General features: G+C 40.4%; 1 protein-coding gene across 11 annotated transcripts in view; it reads left to right on the top strand.

Annotated features, from left to right (window-relative positions):
* The window catches only part of beta-Spec (spectrin beta chain), a 636597-nt gene that overhangs the window by 523445 nt on the left and 91879 nt on the right, over positions 1-21273 (top strand). For all 11 annotated transcript variants that reach the window (XM_067155517.2, XM_067155514.2, XM_067155515.2 and 8 more), the window contains 2 exons: positions 3461-3552; positions 3632-3736. In XM_067155517.2, the coding sequence (XP_067011618.1) occupies positions 3461-3552; positions 3632-3736 (197 nt within the window). The remainder of the gene's footprint in view (positions 1-3460; positions 3553-3631; positions 3737-21273) is intronic.

Raw genomic sequence — 21273 nt, 5'->3', positions numbered from 1 at the left:
ACAAGCCATCTCGCAAGTCATTTCGCGGATGTGTCTGGCTCCTCGCTGTGAAGCGGGAGGCGGAACGTCATCACCTTATTTTCGCCACTCAATCTTCAGAGGACTATAACGTGCCCTTTACGGAGTGGGAACTCCACAGCGCCTTAGCGCTTTGCAAGTACACTTCTCCTGGACCAGACGATATCCATAGCCAGATGTTGAAACACCTTAGTCAGGATGGTCTACTATATCTCCTTCGTGTGTTTAACCGAATCTGGATAGAGGCTGATTTTCCGTCTCAGTGGCGAGAGGGCATATTCGTTCCTGTCCTCAAGCGTGACAAAGATCCCAAGTATGCGGGGAGTTACAGACCAATTTGTCTTGCAAACTGCCTGTGTAAGCTATTTGAGAGGGTGGTAAATCGCCGACTCGTGTGGTGTCTGGAGGAACAAGGACTCTTGGCAGAGACCACTGACCATTAGGTATGCCTTGAGAGCTCTATCCAGGATGAGTTTCTCCGCAAACAACATTTGGTAGCTGTTTTCTTTGACTTAGAAAAGTCCAATGACACCACATGGCGTTATGGTATCCTTTCAGTCCTGCATCAATGGAGATTTTGAGGTAACGTGCCAGTATTTATTGCAATTTTTTTTTCCCTCCGCCTATTCCGTGTGGGAGTAGGGAGGATATATTCGCAATACCACGTTCAGGAACACCGAGTCCCACAGTGATCGGTTCTTAGTGTCACTCTGTTCGCGATTGCCATAAACTGTATTTTGCTGCTGCTGGTTCAGCAGTAATACAGTCGCTATATGTGGACGATTTTGCTTTGCACTATAGCTTGCGTAATATGGCAGAGCGACAATTACAGCAAGCTATTAGGAGAGTGGAGCAGTGGACCTTCGAACATGGCTTGCGGTTTTCCACCACAAAGACCTCTGTTGTCCACTTTTGTCGGCAACGTACTCTTCACCCACATTCTGAGCTTTATTTAGGAAATGTCTCTATTCCTGTTGTTGACACCGATTTCTTGGGCTCCTTTTCGATAGTACATGATCGTGGGAGCTACACGTGCGGCAGCTAAAAGTGCAATGCACCAAGTGGCTTAATCTCTTGAAGTTTTTTAGCAGCACTAATTGAGGAGCTGACCACATAGTGTTCATAAGCTTCTATAGGGCACATATTTTATCTTGGTTAGACTTCAGTAGTGCAGCATATGGCTCAGCAAGACCAAGTGTTCGTGCAGGATTGAACAGTATCCATCACAGCGCGGTTAGGTTGGTGACGGCAGCTTTTCAAACAAGCCCCATAGTTAGCCTGCTCGCTGAATCTGGTGTGCCACCCTTACACCTGAGGCACCAGCTGCTCCTTCTGTCATATGCTGCATATTTGAGACCGATGCCACTTCACCCAAGCTATCCTTGCATATTCAACTATGGACACAGTGGGCTGTGGGTACGCTGCTTGTCCTCGAGCAACGTGGCTTGCATAGCAGTCACAGATTGTTTCACGAACCTTCGGTTCCTTGCCTTGTCGGACAACCAAGTGGGGTACCTCCGTGGGTAGTACGATGGCCTGAAATAATCCTGGATCTGCACACTGGCCCAAATGAAAACACGGACTCTTCGATTTATCGGAGACTCTTTCTGTCCGTTGTTGGCTGGTAACCAGGTTGTCGTCATTTACACGGATGGTTCGAGAACAGACACTAAAGTGGGCTGTGTGTTCGTTGTCGACACTGATAGGTTTCTTTTTACTCTCCCGGCAACCTGTAATGTGTACAAAGCGGAGCACTATGCTATCCGTGAAGCTCTGCGGTATGCATTGTCCGATGAGCGCCAACACTTTCTTCTGTGTACTGACTCCTTGAGCTCGCTACAGTCTATTGATAACTGTTTCCCTCGGCACCCTCTGGTGCAGCAGATCCATGACCTGCTGGCCGGATGTTCGGATTCCAGCACCAGAATCACGTTTCTGTGGCTCCAAGCCACATGGGTGTAGAGGGAAAACGAGTTAGCAGATAAGGCAAAAGGAGGCAGTAACACTGCCTCCGTTGCCTTACAAGGTTCCAGCAAGTGATATTCGCTCTCAGCTGAGACATCTGGTTATGTCCCATTGGGAGATGGAGTGGCAGGCCACTCCTTTTGTGAATAAGCTGAGAGTGATAAAAGGTACAACGAAGGTATGGAGGACTTCCTTTCGGGCCTCTCAGAGGGAAGCAGTGGTAATGCCTTCTTCGGATCAGCCACGGTATACTAACGCACTCCCATTTATTGAAAGGTGAACCCCCTTTTGTGTGTACTTGCAGTGATCATCTTACCGTGGTGCACATCCTTACGGAGTGCGTGGACCTGGTCGATCTGTGCCGTAGTCTAAAACTCCCGTGTACCATCTTCCTCATCCTGCATGACGACGAGCAGTCCGCAGGCCTAATCATCCGTTTTATGAGGGATAGTGTTTTTTTTTTATCGTGTGTAATGATGTCCTTTGTCCTAGTGTATTTGTATTAACTGCGTGTTTATCCCATTGACTTTATTTTAGTTCAGTGGTTGCGCGTTTTAATGTGTTATTTTAACTTCCTTGAATTATATATATATATATATATATATATATATATATATATATATATATATATATATCTATATCTGTATTCCAGGCAATGCCATATTCCTTTGTCACCTGTATTTTCTATTTTATTAGAAATAAGGCATTGCGAATTAGATCCACTGATTGTTTTAATCTCGTAACCATTTTTCATCCCCATTTTTTTGTAACTCCAGTCAGTGAATACATTTTAAAATTTTAATTATTAAATCACGACGTCCATCTCGTTCCATTATGGGCCGATGACCTTCGATGTTAGGCCCCTTGAAACAAGCAGCATTATCATCACCTATTCATAAGCCGCAGCTTGTTCCTTCCACGTCATTACCCAGGTTCATTCACCATAATTCATTTCATATTCATTATCTTCTGGACTGAGAAGGGCATCCGACTGTAAAAAATATGGTGTAAAATATCTCTCTCTTCCCCGACCCTGTATTGGGCTAAGGGGATGATATGCATTTCATTAATAGTATCAGTAAAATGTATCTGTAAAAGTGCTTCTTCCTTAATAAAAAAACAAAAAACAAAACAAAAAAAAAAAAACAAAAAAAAAAACCCAGCCCAGAGGGTTTGCCTGGTCATCAAAACTCTGCATTGAAAAGGTTCTTGGAGTGCTTCAGTAGTACGTCCACACTCTCCGCTGGGTTGATTAGCTGGCTATGTCAGTGATTGTTGCTACAAGGAGAAACTTGAACTTGAGTGCTGACAATGTACAGTGCAAAGTGGCACTCAAGTCCATATAAGCAATGAATTTCTTTACAAACTTGCTTTCAAGTCAGTGGATGTGGAAGGGAGTAGTATTCCTTCAGTAATGGACTGATAGGTACAACACTTACTATTCGTATAGTGAAGGAGATTTGTACTTTGCTTTCAGTCTTGGAGGTTTACCAGTTCGCCCGTGATGCTGCTGTGGCAGAAGCTTGGCTCATCGCGCAGGAACCGTACTTGATGAGTCAGGAGCTGGGAGTGAGTATTACACGATGTTGATAACCTGTCATACGCTTCTGTATTAACAACATTAAACTTTCTCTTCGCCTGCCCCCAGCATACAATAGATGAAGTGGAGAACCTCATAAAGAAGCACGAGGCATTCGAGAAGTCTGCGGCTGCTCAAGAGGAACGGTTCATGGCTCTGGAGAGGCTCACTACGGTAAGTAGAATCTGCGTGACCATCCTGTTCGTTAAGGAGCATCCACACATAATGAATGAGTACAAATGGATGAGCTAGGTGATGGCTGTTTCTAGAGGTGGACTCAGTCGAGCAACTTCTTATCTTGTCTCGCGTGAGGTCGGAGGACAGAATTGACTGTGAGGCGACGTGTGAAGCAATTTTCCTTATCTGAATCTATGCTAGAGGCAGTCAGGATGTGTAGCTTATCAGAGGTATATTCATTCCATAAAATCTGTTTCTCGTTCTCCTGGTGGCTATAATCAATAAGGTATTAAAGTCTAAACGGTCTGACACCATGGTTAGCCGGTTCGAGTCCCATTATTACATGTGATAAAATTCACTACAGTTTCATATACAGGGCATTAAAAAATCCCTGTTTCACCAAATAATCTAAAAAAATGAATTAGATTTCATAACAGAAATAGCCAGATTCATCGGGTTCAATCCAGATATGATCAACAAAATCATTAATAAATTTAGACTAAAATTAAAACCACAAACCTCTCTCCAATAAAATTCAACAAACCAAAATTTGCAAAGTTCACATTTACCAACCCAAAAATCCATCAAATTGCCAAACCTTTAAAATAAAAATAAAAACACAAAGTAAAAATCGCTTACACAACGCAGTATACAAATCAAAATTTTTAAAAAATCATAACCGTGTCAATTCAACTAATAATTAATATTCAAGCTCATGTATATATAGACTCAGATGCTCAGTATGTAATTGTTCTTTTGTTGGCCAAACTGGCCGCTGTTTCTCAACTAGATATGCAGAACATTATAACGTCCAAAAACATAAGTTCTCTGCGATGAGTAACCATATGAAGGAAGCGGGTCACAGATTTACTACAATAGATCAGGATTTACAAATCATAATAAGAATTGAAAAAGGTAAGCTCATGACGGAATATGAATACTTATACATCTTCCTAGATCAATTTAACAAGGACAAAAACTTAAGTGACTTAATAGATCAAAAGTCCTCTTTATGAACAGATTCCAATTCTATTACAAAAACCATTCCTTCTTAATAGTAATTTTTATAAAACAAATCAGTAAACACTCCCACCAATCTAACACACACGCCACCCCCTCCCCATCTCCCGCTGCCGGCAAGTCCTCCTCGCGCGCAGCGAATGGGCCCTTAGCCACACCTTCTCAAGCTCAACCCCCTCCACCAAGCCTTCACAAATATATGTGAAGTAAGAGCTCGGCGACTGCCAGTTGTTCTAAAGCCCTCAACATAAGTTAACATCTCAGCAGTCGAAGGGCAAAGTGTCAACACTTTGCATTTAACTTCCACTACTTAGTCCCTTAATTCCAATTATGGTCCTTCATTAAATTTTCAAAATAACTCTTTAATTACAGAATTACATCATACACTTGACTACCCACCGATTGCCAACAACGTTCCCTTTCAATTAGTACCCTCACCTCAACATGTCCATCACCTATCACAAACTCTTCCCACATATACTACAGCAAAGAAGATGGCCTAATGACGTCTACACAAACTTCAATATAGTCTACGGCACCAGCAGTCCAACTAATATTATCTCAAAAAGAACCATCCTCTACAAAATTTATAAGCATATACCATATTTACTCGTGTATTGGCCCCCCCCCCCCCCTGGCTTTTCGTGACGAAGAAAATGAAAAAATAAATCTCGCATATATGACCTCCCCAACATAATTCGTCAGGGAACGACGATGATTCCGCTTCGAAGCGGGTACAAGTCTTACTGCAGCTCTGATGACATCGCACAAATTTGTGAATAGTTTTGTCCGTACGACCTATGCAATGAAAACTCGTCGAATCTATGCGATACATCTGTGTTTCATAGTTAAGAAATGTCTGCCTCTGTAGCGCAAGTCTTCTTCAGCTCTGACGTCGCACAAATAGGTGAATAGGCCTAGCTTTTTGTCCGACCCGCGCATTGCAAGCACGCATCAGTCATACGATATGTCTGTGTTTTGTAGTTAATAATGTCCGCCAGCGTAATGGTTAGCACAATTAGTTGCTATTCTCGGGAGTCTGACTTAGATTCCCGGTACCGTACTGCCAGATATTTACTAATGGCAGGGAGGTTGATATGCAGTAAAATTGGTACATGGAAATCCCCTCCACTGGGGGCGTGTTTAAAATGAGCGGTACCACATTGGGATGAGGAAACGTGTTTACTTTAGTTGAGAAATATTTGCGGTTGTTGCTATTTATACAGCAGGCAAGATCATTCACAAAGTGGTTGTTTAATATCTCGTAACCAGGGCCAATATAGGTATATACTGTATTTGGAGAGAAGTAAGTTTAAAATGTGAAAAAAAGCTATCCAATTAAAACGATTGTTTTACTCGCCAACGTACCTAACAAACAATAATAATAATAATAATAATAATAATAATAATAATAATAATAATAATTTTAATTTTATGTCCCCACGTACTTTAAATGATTTTCGGAGACTCCAAACAAACATACTAGGGTATGCGTTAATACTAAGAGACAATGAACGTACGGAATTAAACATTATGATAAAACGCATTACCGCCACACCTGTAGATATCCATAAACATGGTATATTTTCCTGTTATTTTTATTCTTCCCGTCGAGGGACTTTTAGCACTATCAGGGCGATAATATACCTAACCTAAACAATGTGGTCTGTCTTATCTCATGGACAGCTGTTTACATAAATCCTAATGTGATAAATGTAGAGAACAAGCATGAAATGTACTTAAAAATAGGGTCTGTGTTTCAACAGCCGCAGTTATCAAACGAATGTTTCCGGTTACTATGTATTACATTCAGAAATACAACTTGTAATATACGCTAGTTATCAGCTGATGGTTTGGCATGCCTTCTACAGTACGGCTTTATTCGGAAGGAGTGGCTTCTGCTACGTATACACCAACTGGGAATATCAGAGACCATCTGGGAATAGATTCACACTGTTTAGACTCTATAGTCGGGAACAAAATTTTTAAAAGGTTTTAAGACGCGACCTCGTTTACTCTCGATTGCAGTGCATGGCTCAAGGAGAATGAAGCATGGCTGACGCGACCTCGTTTACTCTTGATTGCAGTGCATGGCTCAAGGAGAATGAAGCATGGCTGACGAGATGGCAGTGAAGATGACGTCACTTGAATTACGCCGGTAGCAGAACAGGGAAGTTGGTGGCGCACGGCGATAATTGAAATGAAAGCCAGTGATCAGGGGCCTGTTCCACGAACGAACTTTGCAACTTTTCGCTTTGCACTTTTCAGTTCAGATTTTGTTTCACCATCACTTTTTAGATTTAGCTTGCAAAGCGAAAAGCGAAAGTCAGGAATCTTTTCACTTTTCAAGCCTGTTATGTTGCAGAATGCAAAGTGCAAAGAAATGAAGTGAAAAGTTTTCATAAATCACTAAATTCACTTTTCATCTTGTTAATTAACAAGTATGTACACTAGTTTCTAGTGATGTCAGCATGTTACAACATGAGCTTTTCTTAGCATCAAGTGAGGACAGTGATGAAGAATCCAGTAAGAGAACGTACAAAGGCGAGATTAATTTTCATAACCTTACTTTGACGGACTTTCACAAGTGATTTCGTATTACCCCAACACAGGCTGACTACATTCTTGAAATGATCGGTCATTTCTTGAAACATGCAACAAAAATAAGTCAATACCTTTCCGAAAAAGAACAAATTCTTATATGCTTATATTGGTTAGTAAATGGTGCCCAGCTGCACGGTGTAGCACCAATGCATGCGACATCAAAATAAATTATTTGCAGAACTGTTACCAAAGTTGTAAATGTTATAGTAAATGTAATATTTCCTAACAGTACGTTGGCCTGATAATCCACATAATGTAGCGACGGGATTTCTAATGAAGGGTGAATTTCCTTCTGTGTGTGGATGTGTTGATGGTACTCTCGTTAACATTAATGTGTGTCATCATTTGAGAGGTTATCTTTAAAGTTGTCAAAAAGGATGTCACGTTTCTCCTTGACAACTTCCAGCACAGCCAGCTTCTTGTAATACTAACCTTTCTTTCCCATGATGAAAACTTAAACGGTACCCCAATTTTACCGTCAAGTTCACCGCAGAAAGTAAAGCATTAAAATCATAGAGTATTAGGCCTTTGTGAAGAAATTGAAAAGTACAACCTAGATCATGGTGGAACAGAAAGACTTTGCACTTTGCAAGAATTGAAATATGAAATTTGCGAAGTTGAAAAGTTGCAAAGTTCGTTAGTGGAACAGGCCCGAGGTTTACTGTGTGGTAGGCCTATTGCTAAACTGACGGAGACAAATGACTGGCCATTAAGTTCTTTTGTATCAATATTTAATTATACGATAACACGATACCCTTATCGCTTTTTTCTACGGGATCGAGTATGAAGTGAGACTAATCTTTCGTAGCGGGCTGGGCTTTTATGGCCGTATGCCCTTCCTGAAGTAAACCTCACCAGAGGAATTAAAGAGATGTAACAAATGACTTGATATGAGTAACTAAAACTGATTTTTATATGTACCGTAGGCTTAAAAGTCGTGTTCCCCATTTATTGTCTTTTTACGTTTAGAAATACTGCCTTCCGATGAAAATAGCCAGTATAACTAAGTTTGTTAAATAATAGTATAGAATGTTTACACGTACAATTTATAGCTCTTTAGCCTAGAAGTCATATGTTCGCTGCACAAAATTTTGAGGTTATCGCATATTGGACCCCTCTTTACTATTTTTGGCTGTAAAAGTGGGGGAAAAAGGTGTCTAATACCCGAGTAAATACAGTAAAAGAAAACCAATACTTATTAACTTCAAGAACCAAAGACCATTACCAATGCTCAACTTTCCTCAAGTTTTTAACCAACACGCCATTTGACAATTAAATGGAATGCGCTTTTTGATTTTTATCTTTTAATATCAAGAACCAACCACCTATGTCATAATCCTCAAATAATTGTCATGTGTTTAGACTCAAATATTAACACAAATATTGTTAAGTAGTAGTATACTACATTCTACATTTTATATTGTAATATTTAAGGATAAAAATTCCATAATGTTCCGTATTGAACTGTATCACAATAAATTGAAACAAGAAATTAAGTGGTTCAACCTATTAAATACAAGTGAAAAAGAAATCTAGTGTTACATAAACATAAAGCCTTTTCTTACATGGGCCTCGATGATGACCCAGATTGGTGGTCGAAACCTGTACCAACCAAATAGCCGGCCGAAAGATTCCGATCGTGTACGAAGTTGAACGAATGTTGATAACCAACTGGGTGTTGGTGGGAGGCAAACAGAGGCGTTGCAGTACCATGTGTTGGCATAAAATTGGAAGTTTTTTTTATTTTTTATACGAGCTAAACATTGTATTATCATGTCACTCGTAATTATTACATCGCATTATTAGAACGTATCACAAAGATGAGGAGACGTGAAATAAAATTCTCGCAGGAAACTGTTTAAGTTTAGATGTGCTAGTGTTGCTACTGCGCCTTTATCACTCCCATGTAATACCCCAGATACTTTTCCATGCACTAATTTCTGCAACTTCGAACCTGGGTTTTTTTTCATTACCTATAGCATGAAGAATATTGAAGCGGGGAAATAAACTCAATACTGGCTTGGCCATGTGGTACTTGTGAAACAGCCAGAAGCTACGCCCATTGCCATAACTAGTAGGAACGCAGGGGCGATTTAGGCCTAAGTTCTGTAGGGCTGATCGGAGAAACGGTGTTTAGACGATGTCTACGGTTAAACAATGCCTAAGTATGGCTGCCGTATTGCAGAGACGTTATTTATCACTTAGACACTGTTTAAAACCGATGTTCAACTGGTCATGTTTAAGCACTGCCAAGAGCACTGTTTAACCTCAAATGAGGAGTGAATCACAATCAGACGTTATGTACAATGAAACGTGTGTTGAGAGACGATTCCGGGAAGGTTAATCCGACTGCCTCTCTGTGGGTCGCTCGCTGCTAAATTGCAGCAATTCATGTGACATGTACAGGGAGATAAATCTTAAAATAAGGTTTTGCTTTTCAAGAGACTTGTTTCTTGAGACTGACGAACGGACAGTCCGGAACTGTCAACTTCAATTCAATTGCTTGGCAACCGATATATTTTATTATGTACATGGAATAATTTCCATGGAATTGTAGGTCACTTCGACTAACCCTAGTATTTGCCTGGTGTAAAAATAGGGAGACTATGGAAAACAATCTTCAGGGCTGCCGATGATGCGTTTCAAACCTACGATCTCCAGAATGCAAGCAACATCTATATGGCCAGTACAACACACTCGGTTACACATTACTATTGCTTTATCTTCTTTTCATCGAAACTACCGTATTTAGGAGTAGATTACACTCGCTGTTGTTTTTGTTTGAGTCATCAGTCCATAGACTGGTTTGATGCAGCCCTCTATGCCACCCTATCCTGTGCTAACCTTTTCATTGCTACGTAACTATTGCATCCTACATCTGCTCTAATCTGCTTGTCATATTCATACCTTGGTCTATCCCTACCATTCTTACCACCAATACTTCCTTCAAAAACCAGCTGAACAAGTCCTGGGTGTCTTAAGATGTGACGTATCATTCTATCTCTTCTTCTCGTCAAATTTAGCCAAATCTATCTCCTCTCACCAATTTGATTCAGTATCTCTTCATTCGTGATCCGATCTATCCATCTCACCTTCAGCATCCTTCTGTAACACCACATTTCAAAAGCTTCTATTCTCTTTCTTTTTGAGCTAGTTATCGTCCATGTTTCACTTCCATACAATGCCACGCTCCACATGAAAGTCTTCAAAAACATCTTTCTATTTCTGATAAATTTCTTTTCTTAAGAAAGCTCTTCCTTGCTTGTGCTAGTCTGCATTTTATGTCCTTACTTCTGCCATCGTTAGTTATGTTCCTACCCAAGTAATAATATTCATCTACTTCCATTAAGACTTCATTTCCTAATCTAATATTTCCTACATCACCTGCCTTCATTCGACTGCACTCCGTTACTTTTGTTTTGGAGTTATTTATTTTCATCTTGTACTCCTTACCCAAGACTTCATCCATACCATTCAGCAACTTCTCAAGATCTTCTGCAGTCTCAGATAAAATAACAATATCATCGGCAAATCTCAAGGTTTTGATTTCCTCTCCTTGGATTGTGATTCCCTTTCCAAATTCCTCTTTGTTTTCCTTTACTGCCTTTGGAAGAGAGGGGGGGAGGGGGACAAACTGCAGCCTTGCCTCACTCCTTTCTGGATTGCTGCTGCTTTTTCAAATCCCTCGATTCTTATTACTGCAGACTGATTTTTATACAGATTGTAGATAATTCTTCGTTCTCGGTATCTGATCCCAATCACCTTCAGAATACTAAATAGCTTGGTCCAATCAACATTATCGAATGCCTTTTCTAGATCTATGAATGCCATGTACGTGGGCTTGTCCTTCTTGATTCGATCCTCTAAGATCAGACGTATACTCAGGATTGCTTCAGGTGTTCCTACATTTCTTCTGAAGCCAAACTGATCTTCTCCCAACTTAGCTTCAACTTGTTTTTTCCATTCTTCTGTAAATAATACGTGTTAAAATTTTTCAGGCATGAGATAATGGTGGGGTAGTTTTCACACCTGTCAGCACCAGCTTTCTTTGGAATAGGTATAACAACATTCTGACGAAAATCGGATGGGACTTCTCCTGTCTCATACACCTTACACACTAAATGGAATAACCTTGCCATGCTGGTCTCTCCTAAGGCAGTCAGTAATTCAGAGGGAATGTCATCAATTCCAGGCGCCTTGTTCCTATTTAGGTCGCTCACAGCTCTGTCAAACTCTGACCTCAAAATCGGGTCTCCCATTTCATCAGCATCAACAGCCTCTTCTTGTTCCAGAACCAAATTATCTACATTTTTACCTTGATACAACTGTTGGATATGTTCCTGCCATCTTTCTGCTTTATCTTCTTTCCCTAAAAGTGGCTTTCCATTTGAGCCCTTAATATTCATACACACAGATTTCCTTCCTCTAAAGGTTTCCTTGATTTTCCTGTATGCAGCATCTACCTTTCCTAAGACCATACAACCTTGCACTTCTCTTTCAGCCGTTCTTCCTTATCTACCTTGCACTTTCTATCCACTTCATTCTTTAATCGCCTGTATTCTTTTCTGCCCTCTTCATTTCTAGCATTCTTGTATTTTCGTTGTTCATCAATCAGGTTCAGTATCTCCTGAGTTATCCACTGATTCTTAGTTGATCTTTTCTTCCTTCCCAACATCTCTTCTGCAGCCCTACTGACTTCATTTTTCATGACAATCCACTCTTCCTCTATTTTGTTTCCTTCAGCCTTTTCATTTAGTCCTTTTGCAACATGTTCCTTGAAACGATCCCTCACTCTCTTCTTTCAACTTGTCTAGATCCCATCTTTTTGCATTCTTTCCTTTCTTCAATTTCTTCAACTTCAGATGGCATTTCATGACCAACAAGTTGTGGTCAGAGTCCAAGTCTGCTCCTGGGAAAGTTTTGCAATCCAACACCTGGTTTCTGAATCTCTGCCCAATCATAATGAAGTCTATTTGGTACTTTCCAGCGTCTCCAGGTCTCGTCCACGTATACAGCCGTCGTTTGTGGTGTTTGAACCAAGTATTGGCAAGGACTAAATTATGATCAGTGCAGAATTCAACCAGCCGACTTCCTCTTTCGTTCCTTTTTCCCAAACCGAATTCTCTTGCTGTATTACCTTCTCTTCCTTGGCCTACCACTGCATTCCAATCTCCCATCACAATTAGATTCTCGTCACCTTTGACATATTGTATTAAATCTTCTATCTCTTCATATATTCTTTCGACTTCATCATCCGCTGAGCTAGAAGGCATATAGAGCTGCACTATTTTGGGCATTGGTTCTGTGTCTATCTTGACAACAATAATTCTTTCACTATGTTGGTCGTAGTAGCTTACCCGCTTCCCTATTTTCTTATTATTAAACCAACTCCTGCATTTCCCCTGTTTGATTTTGTGTTGATAATTCGGTAGTCGCCTGACCAAAATTCCTGTTCTTCCTGCCAACGTACTTCACTTATACCGACTACATCTAACTTTAGTCTATCCATCTTTCTTTTCAGATTCTCTAATCTACCACAACAATTCAAACATTTAACATTCCATGATCCGACTCGCAGAATGTCAGTATCCATCTTCCTGATGATCGCCCCCTCTCGTGTAGTCCCCACCCGGAGATCCGAATGGGGGACTAGTTTACCTCCGGAACGTTTTACCCGGGAGGAAGGCATCATCAGTACATCATTCATACAGAGAGAGGTGCATGTCCTTGGGAGTTAGTTACGGCTGTAGTTTCCCGTTGCTTTCAGCCGTGTAGCAGTATCAACACAGCTAAGCCATGTTGAGTATTATTACAAGGCCATATCAGTCAATCATCTAGACTGCCGCCCTTGCAACTACCGAAAGGCTGCTACCCCCCCCTTCGATGAACCATTCCTTAGTCTGGTCTCTCAACAAACACCCATCCGATATGGTTGCACCTGCGGCTCTGCTATCTGCTTCATTGGGACACGCAAGCCTCCCCACCGCGGGAAGGTCACTTGGTTCGCACTGTAACAACGCTGTAATCGAAGCTACACTTCCCCGTATGGTGGCATGTCGCTTTAGTGTCGATAATATTATGAGATTTCATTTCCATCAAAAGCGATACTCTTATCTGTTGGCAAGTCATGCTCATGCTTAGCCATATTTGAGTAATGTGTAGGAAAACAAACAGCTGACTGGTGTTCAGCACGCACACAGACGAATTTCATTGGTTGTGACAAGCAAAGAGTTACATGAAAGATACTTCTTTCTTCATTTTCAAGCCAATATTGAAACTTTAAACGATGTCTAGTTAAACAACCCCTTGTGGTTTGGGGGCGCAGATGAAGAATACACCCACGGTATCCCCTGCCTGTAAGGGGCCCCAGGGGCTTTCAACTTGGGAGCATGCGTTGGCGATCACAGAGCCCTTAGTCGAGTCCTGGAATTGCTTCCACTTACTTGTGCCAGGCTCCTCGCTTTCATCTATCCTGTCGGACCTCCCTTGGTCAACTCTTCTTTTCCGACCCCGACATTATTAGAGCACTCGAGGCCTAGGGAGTCTTTCATTTTCACGCCCTTTGTGGCCCTTGCCCTTCTTCGTCCGTTACTTCATTTTTCGAAGTGACGGATCCCTACTTTTTTCTCTTTGTCTTACCCCTGTGGGTGGGGAACGTAGACAATGAATACACCCTTGGTATCCTCTGCCTGTCGTAAGAAGAGACTAAAAGGGGCGACCAAGGGATGATGGCATCAGAACCATGAAACTCCTTGTGACTAGCACCATCATGCGGGGAACATCATGGGTCGCCTTTACTTGAGAGTAATAACCACTCTGTTAGGTATTCAATAGTTTTGCGATTCGTAGCAGTAGAGCAGGGTTCACTGTGGGTTTCCAGTACCTGTGCTTAGTACAACTAAATGCGAAACACCACGGGTCTGGGCGTTGCCTGTGGTTCATAACACAATATGAGCGACACTGTGGGTCTTCGTTGCCTATGAATAGTACCCACTATATTCGGAACACCACAGGAATACCGGCACCCCTGATAGTACTCCTAGGTGAGGAACACTATGGGTTTGCGTTGCCTATGAGATTTGCGATTATGTGAGAAATACCAGCGGTCTGCGTTACCTTTACGACGTACAATACTTATGGGCAGTACCATAGTGTTTGGAACACAGTGAGTTTACGCTACCTTTGATTAGTACCGCAACCTGAGCAATATCATGGTTCTCCTTTACTGGCGATAAGTGCCATTATGAGGGACCGTTGACATGGATATTGAACTCCTTTAGTCAACAAGCATCATCGATTCAGGATTGTGCTTTGGAAACAGTCCCTTGGTCCGTAATATTGTTTTGGGTCAGGTGAGGCATTGCTGGTCGGATCCACTGATTGTTTTAAATTGATATTCGTTCCTTCATTCTTCATCACGTTTTGAATTCTGGTCATTGAATTGTCATTGCCTTTCATCTCATTTCGTACCATTAGGGGCCAATGACCTAGAAGTTAGGCCCCTCTAAACAACAAGCATCATCATCATCATCTAGTTAAAGATCGGTTGAACATTGTTTATGCAGTGGAAGATCGTGCTCGATTTAGAGGTTGTTTAAGGCTTAAAAGTAGTCATCGTTTCTGCAATCGGCCCTAAGAATCTCTAAGAATAAGTTGCCAGATTACCCATTTGCTGCCGTTAACCTTGAAGCAGGTGTTGGGAGGAAGGATGGGGGGTGGGGGGAGGAAGAAGAAAGTGCATGCTAACGAAATGTAGTACATGTCTTGCCTTTGCATCTCGTAAGCCTAAGCTACGGATTGCCAAGCATTGTGTAGCATCGTAATTAGTGTGAATAAGAATCAGTGAAGTTAGTTGTACTTGTAATATCAACATACGAATGTTTTAAGTGAAAATAAGCGGAACTCAGAGGAAGGAGATCAAGCGAAAGGCACTAACAAAAGACGAAGTGGAGATTACAAGGAAAGTGGAGTCATCTACACTTTCCCGTGTTGCTTTGGCGAAGGAGCGGGGGATGCCGCAGTCTACTTTGAACGGCATTATAGCGAAGAAAGAAGAGATCTTTGCTTCTGCAGGGAATACTTCAGCAAATTGCAAGAAAGTTAAATCTGGAAAGTACAATGAAGTAGAACAAGCTCTGCTAATATGGTTTAAACAGCAGCGAAGTTTCAACATACCTTTCAGCGGGGCTCTTGTGAAGGAGTAAGCCGAAGAAATTGCGTGCAAATTTACTGCGTCGAACCGCTTTAAAAATCGAGCCGGCGTCGTTTACAAAACAATTTGTGGCGAAGCAGAGAGTGTAAGTGCAGAGGAAAGGGAAGCATGGAAGGAAATGGTTCTGCGTGCTAAAATAAGCAAACCTTGCAACGTTTTTAATCTCGATGAATTCGCTCTTTTTTACCAGCTTATCCCGGATAAGTCTCTAGTTTTGAAGGGAGAATCTTGGCACGGGGAAAATTAAGTAAAGTGCGAATTATGGAATTGGTTGGTGCTAATATGGAAGGAACTGAAAAACTATCTCAACTGATGATAGGGAAGTCTAGGAGGCCAAGTTGTTTCAAAAATGTCAGGACTTACCGTGCAAGTACACCAGCAACAAGTCAGCTGGGGTGACATGTTCCCTGTTTGAAGAATATACGCAGGCATTAGATGCGAAAATGGGGAGCCAGAACAGGAAGATTGTGGTGTTTATGGACCACTGCCCTGCTCATCCCAAGGAGTGGCCCAATTTAAGGAACATCAGGGTAGAATTTTTTCAACCAAATACTACATCGGTACTATAGCCCGTGGTATTGAATTCGAGGTACCGAAATTCAATTGTGCGCCGTATGCTGCTACGCATGGAAGCTGGCAAACCCATCTACGAACCATCTCTTTTGGACACAATGCATTTCATTGCCTCATCGTGGGATTCAATGGAGCCTGTAATAATAGCAAATTGCTTCAAGAAAGCAGGCTTCGGTGGTGGTACCAACAGCATTGTTATGGAAGTTGTGATGAACAGCCTGGGAGCTGGAAAACTGTACAGGAGAAGATGGAGATTGCCAGTAGTTTCGACGACTTCACTGCCATTGATGATGTGGTAATCACTTGCGAGGAGCAGACCATCGATCAGATCTGCAAGGAAATTCACGCAGGAGATGAGGAGATAGAAGAAGAGGAGGAGGTCGAGGAAGAGAATCCCCCAAGACCATCTTGCAGTGAGGCAAGCATCTGCCTTGAACAGCTGAGGCGGTTTATGGAACGTTCAGCCAGCGTGCCTCAGAACACATAAAGGCAATGTGGGAAATGGAGAGGTTTATACTTCAAGAAAGCAGGAAAAACCTGAAACAGTCAACCCTGGACAATTTCTTTTCCAAGTAGGAGCCTAGACTTTTTTGTTTGAAAATGTATTTAATGTCTAATATAGTGCAGAATTTACAGTTACCATTTACTGTTTTAATGTTCTTAGTATTTATCTCTTTTACAAGGTTTTATATAATGTGTTCCCTTCGCTTATTAAATATATTTATAATACAGTATGTTCAATTATTTTGCTTTAAAAACACACGTCATAAAATAAAATTTTTATATTGTGGCTTTCTTTTAGCAGCTCTTATACATCGGCCTATTTTGGTATTGTTCACAAACAAGGAAATCTGTTGGCTATGTGTTTCACATGTATTTCAAAGTACAGAATAAGATTTTGGGCATTACCCGGTTTAAGAAGTTTCCTGCTTAAGTGTGTGGTGGTTTTTTTTTTTTTTTTTTTTTTTTTTTTTTTTTTTTTTTTTTTTTTTTTTTTTTTTTTTTTTTGCAGTTCCTTGAAAAACTTCTAAACAGAGTTCACTGATTTACAAATTCGTAGAATTGTAATTGCAGAGGTGACAAGCAATCCTTTAAATGTAGCCTGAAATGTGTATATAACTAATTTTTATGAATTTTCTGCAGTTTATATTCTCGTGAGGATAATGAACTCTAGTAGCAGTAATGAAGAATTTTGAAGGAGACCACAGTGAGGTTTTGGGAGACTGATTTGAGTGACTTTGTATTTACAGATAAATTTCGTATTAGCAAGACAGCTGAATACATTATAAATTCAATACGACAACATGCAAGTGAGAGCAAATTTTGTGTGCACTGTGTTGCCTGTTGCCATTCTGCGTAAGTAGGAATAACGTAGGTTAATCTTTGATTTTACTACTTATTTGTTAGATAACAGTTGATCGATATCGCTTGTAAGATCCATCTAGAGCATAATACAGCCAACTTCAGGTCTGGCATAAGTTTGACACGTTATAATATTTTGCCTGTCACATAAGGGTAAGTTGTAATATTTATGGAACAAAAAATTGTAAGGACTTATTGGCAAATTTGTCATCGGGAGACCTGGGGAATATTTCCACTTTTTGAGGAGGTGGGAGGCATCAGTTCTCACACCCAGACTAAGAGCTGGAGTACCTGTTCACAGAGGAACAAGTCATCCTCGCACTGATCGCAGCGTGGCGGACCAGCTCTTATTGTGACACTTCGGTTAATCTCGTTTTGAATGTCCTTTTCTTGTTTAAAATTATGGTGATTGTTTAAATAAGGGTAAAGTAAGAATATATTTTGCATTCAGAGTACAGAGCAGAGTGGATGTTTTCTGTGGTTGTCCATGTTCATAGTCCACAGTAGATTCCTTCACCACCAATCTTCATTATAGTTCCTGAAGGTGTAACTCTGGGTGGTTCCCACTGTTATACTGGTTCGAACACAAGTCATGGCCACTGCACGACACATGATTGATGGCCTCAAGGCCAGTGTAGCTCCTGAACAGAGGTGGTCATCTCCCTCATGAATCAGGAATGAAACTAACGGTCATTCAGAGTACCATTTTAGTACATTTAATTTTCTTTTTTCCATTTAAAAAAAGTAATAGCTTTATTTACTTGCAGTGAGAGATGCAGTACATTAACAATACGAATATAGAGTAATCACTAGGGAGCGGAATTTTTTAGCGTAAGTTTTAACACAAGTTACAAAGTTCATTATTCCTATTGTGCATCCTGAAGTGTAAAAACTTAATCTTATTTTACATAAAAACACATAATTTTCACATTTTAAAAATGTAAATACATATTTTAAGAAAATCTATAATAAGCACATAAATTGGCAATATTTGTTAATCAATAAAATTTTAAATGCTTCTGTGTTATAAAATAATGCTCATATTTTCATTTTACGATTACAGTATTGTTTTTAACGGTGTGTTTAACATCATGTATCTGAATGTTTCGGCTATTTATAGACTTCCCTTCAGAATTACTAAAACTTGCTGGTCACTGGCTACGTCGTCACATTTAGACAGCGATTTGATTTACTGCACAAGATGTTTCCTTGCATGATGTCATTCCAACTCTCTTTTATGAGTCGGCCTGCTCCGGTTTTGTTTATAGAATATCAGCGAAAGGCAATCGCGGAGAGATAAGATGGCGTGATACCGTACGACATGGGAGACTGGGAAGAATATTGTCCCACCATTAGGTACTGGGATTTCATCACTCCTAAGAGTAAGGTTAGCTGTTCGGGTCTATATATATCATTCCCGTGGTTGTGTGATTTTGTATGGATTTGTAAGAAATATTTCCTTCAGTGTCCACTGCTATTCTTTTTATTGAAACAGTGATTCACCGTAAATGCTTGCCTCGTAACCTGCAAAATAATGCCAAAAGACAAGTCGAGTATAAGGTCGCGTCTTCAACAATATGTAGTGGAATTTAAAAGCATTTTCACTACCGATGGAAAAGTATTGTTTTGCCAACCGTGTGGTAAAGCAGTAAGTGCAGATCAGTGTTCTCAAGTAACCCAGGATTTGTCTGGAAATAAGCATACTGCGGCTGCTTCATGTGTGCGTTCGTGACAGTTACCAATAGCTGAACCAGGTACTTCAAATGCAGGCCCATCTAAATATTCCCAGTATTATTTAGATGTGTGCAGAGCATTTGTTTGCGCCAACATTCCTCTTGGCAAAATAAATAATCTGGGACTGAGAAATTTTCTAACAAAGTACATTAATTTTGAGCCTCCAGATGAATCCACATTAAGGAAAAACTATCTTCCAAAATGTTGCGAAGAAACTTTACAGAAAATTCGGGCAGTTTGTGATAGCGAAAAACTGTGGGTGAGCATTGACGAAATCACTGATTCAAGTGGCAGAAAAGTAGGAAATGTTGCAGTTGGTGTGTTGAAGAATGACAAAACTGCTTGTGAACATTATTTGCTAGCGTGTAAAGAAATGCTTGCTGCAAACCATGTCACTGTAGCTTCATTATTCAATGAAGCCATTCACTTACTTTGGCTAAAAGGTACAAAATACGACCATGTAATGCTTTTCCTTACTTGATAGTGCAGCTTACATGAAAAAGGCAGCTGAAGGCCTTTCTGTGAGCTTTCCGAATGAATGATACATGTAACTTGCATTGTTCATGCTCTACACAGGTTATGTGAAACTGTGCAGGCTCAGTATCCTCAAGTGGATAAATTAGCATCTAATGGCAAAAAAGTCTATGTAAAAGCACCCTCAAGAATTGATCTGTTTAAAGAGAAAAACCCAGATTTTGCGCTACCTCCTCTGCCTATTGTTACGCAGTGGGGTACCTGGTTTAGCGCTGTGCTATACTACGCAGACAATTTTGAAAGTTTTGCATCCATTGCGAATGCGCTAGGTAAAACCTACGCGTCGTCAATTGAGATTCTTCAAGAGATACTCAAAGACAGCTCTTGAAAAATGATTTGAAGTTTATATCTGCCAATCTAAGCTCCTTGTGTAAAACTATAGACATACTTGAAAAAATCCACTAACCTGTTGTCCGAAACAGTGAAGGAAGTGCACGCTGTTGAAAGTAAATTATATTCACTCCAGGCTTCGGAGGTACAGAGACTGTTAAAGGTCAAATATCAAAATTTGTTCAGGAAAAACAGAGGATTTCAAACAATGTGCCAAATTTCTAATGTATTAGAGGGTGCTCATGTTGGCGGAATTGATGGCGTTAGCGTTGGTGACATTCCTGTCTTTAATTATGCACGTCTGACTTCCTGTGATGTGAAGCGATTGTTTTCGCAGTATAAGGCATTCTTTAAAGATAATCGACATGCATTTGTGAGGGAAAATTTGGAGATGACCTTTGTTGTTCACTGCAATTCTGAGACTACTTCTAGCAACTAATATTCCAGAGTGTGATGGGTGAGCACGAACTGGTACCATTTTTTTGAAAGAAGATGGGTTGCTTTAGGCATATTGAAATAAAATTACCTTTTAAAAAAAATAACCATTCATAATATCCACTCTGGCATATCATAAATTAATATACCATACTGCACGTTTCCATACACAGACACCAATGTGCCTTAAGGTGCACGTTCAGTAGCACCATATTCAAATACGAAACATTATACGTATTTACTTCTTAAGCACGAGTAGTTATGTAATATTTAAAGGAAAATAAATTTAATTTCTTATCACACATTTTTAAGTTTTTCAGCACATAAAAAATAATTTTCACATTCTTAGCACATAAAAATCTGTTCCCTAGTAATCACACGCGCGCGCGCGCGCGCGCGCACACACACACACACACACACACACACACACACACACACACACACACACACACACACACACAAAATAATTGCACAGCAATCGGGGAGATACAAAAATTGCACCCACAGTCTGTCATTCATGTGCTCAGCTGAGTTAGAATTTTCTGTACATGATAAAGGTGAATAAGGGATAATTTGCATTGAAAACTAGCCTGATATAACTGAACAGTTCTCTTTGCTACTAGTGTCAAACAAATGACAGTGGATAGGCTACTTCATTTTTGCTCATTCAGCAATAATTTTTTTTTTTTTTTTTTTTTTTTTTTTTCATTCCTCGAATTTGTTCCTCAGA

The sequence above is a fragment of the Anabrus simplex genome, chromosome 11 (assembly GCF_040414725.1).
Source record: "Anabrus simplex isolate iqAnaSimp1 chromosome 11, ASM4041472v1, whole genome shotgun sequence".
NCBI classification, from domain to species: domain Eukaryota; kingdom Metazoa; phylum Arthropoda; class Insecta; order Orthoptera; family Tettigoniidae; genus Anabrus; species Anabrus simplex.
This window is presented reverse-complemented; position numbering and strand designations above follow the sequence as displayed.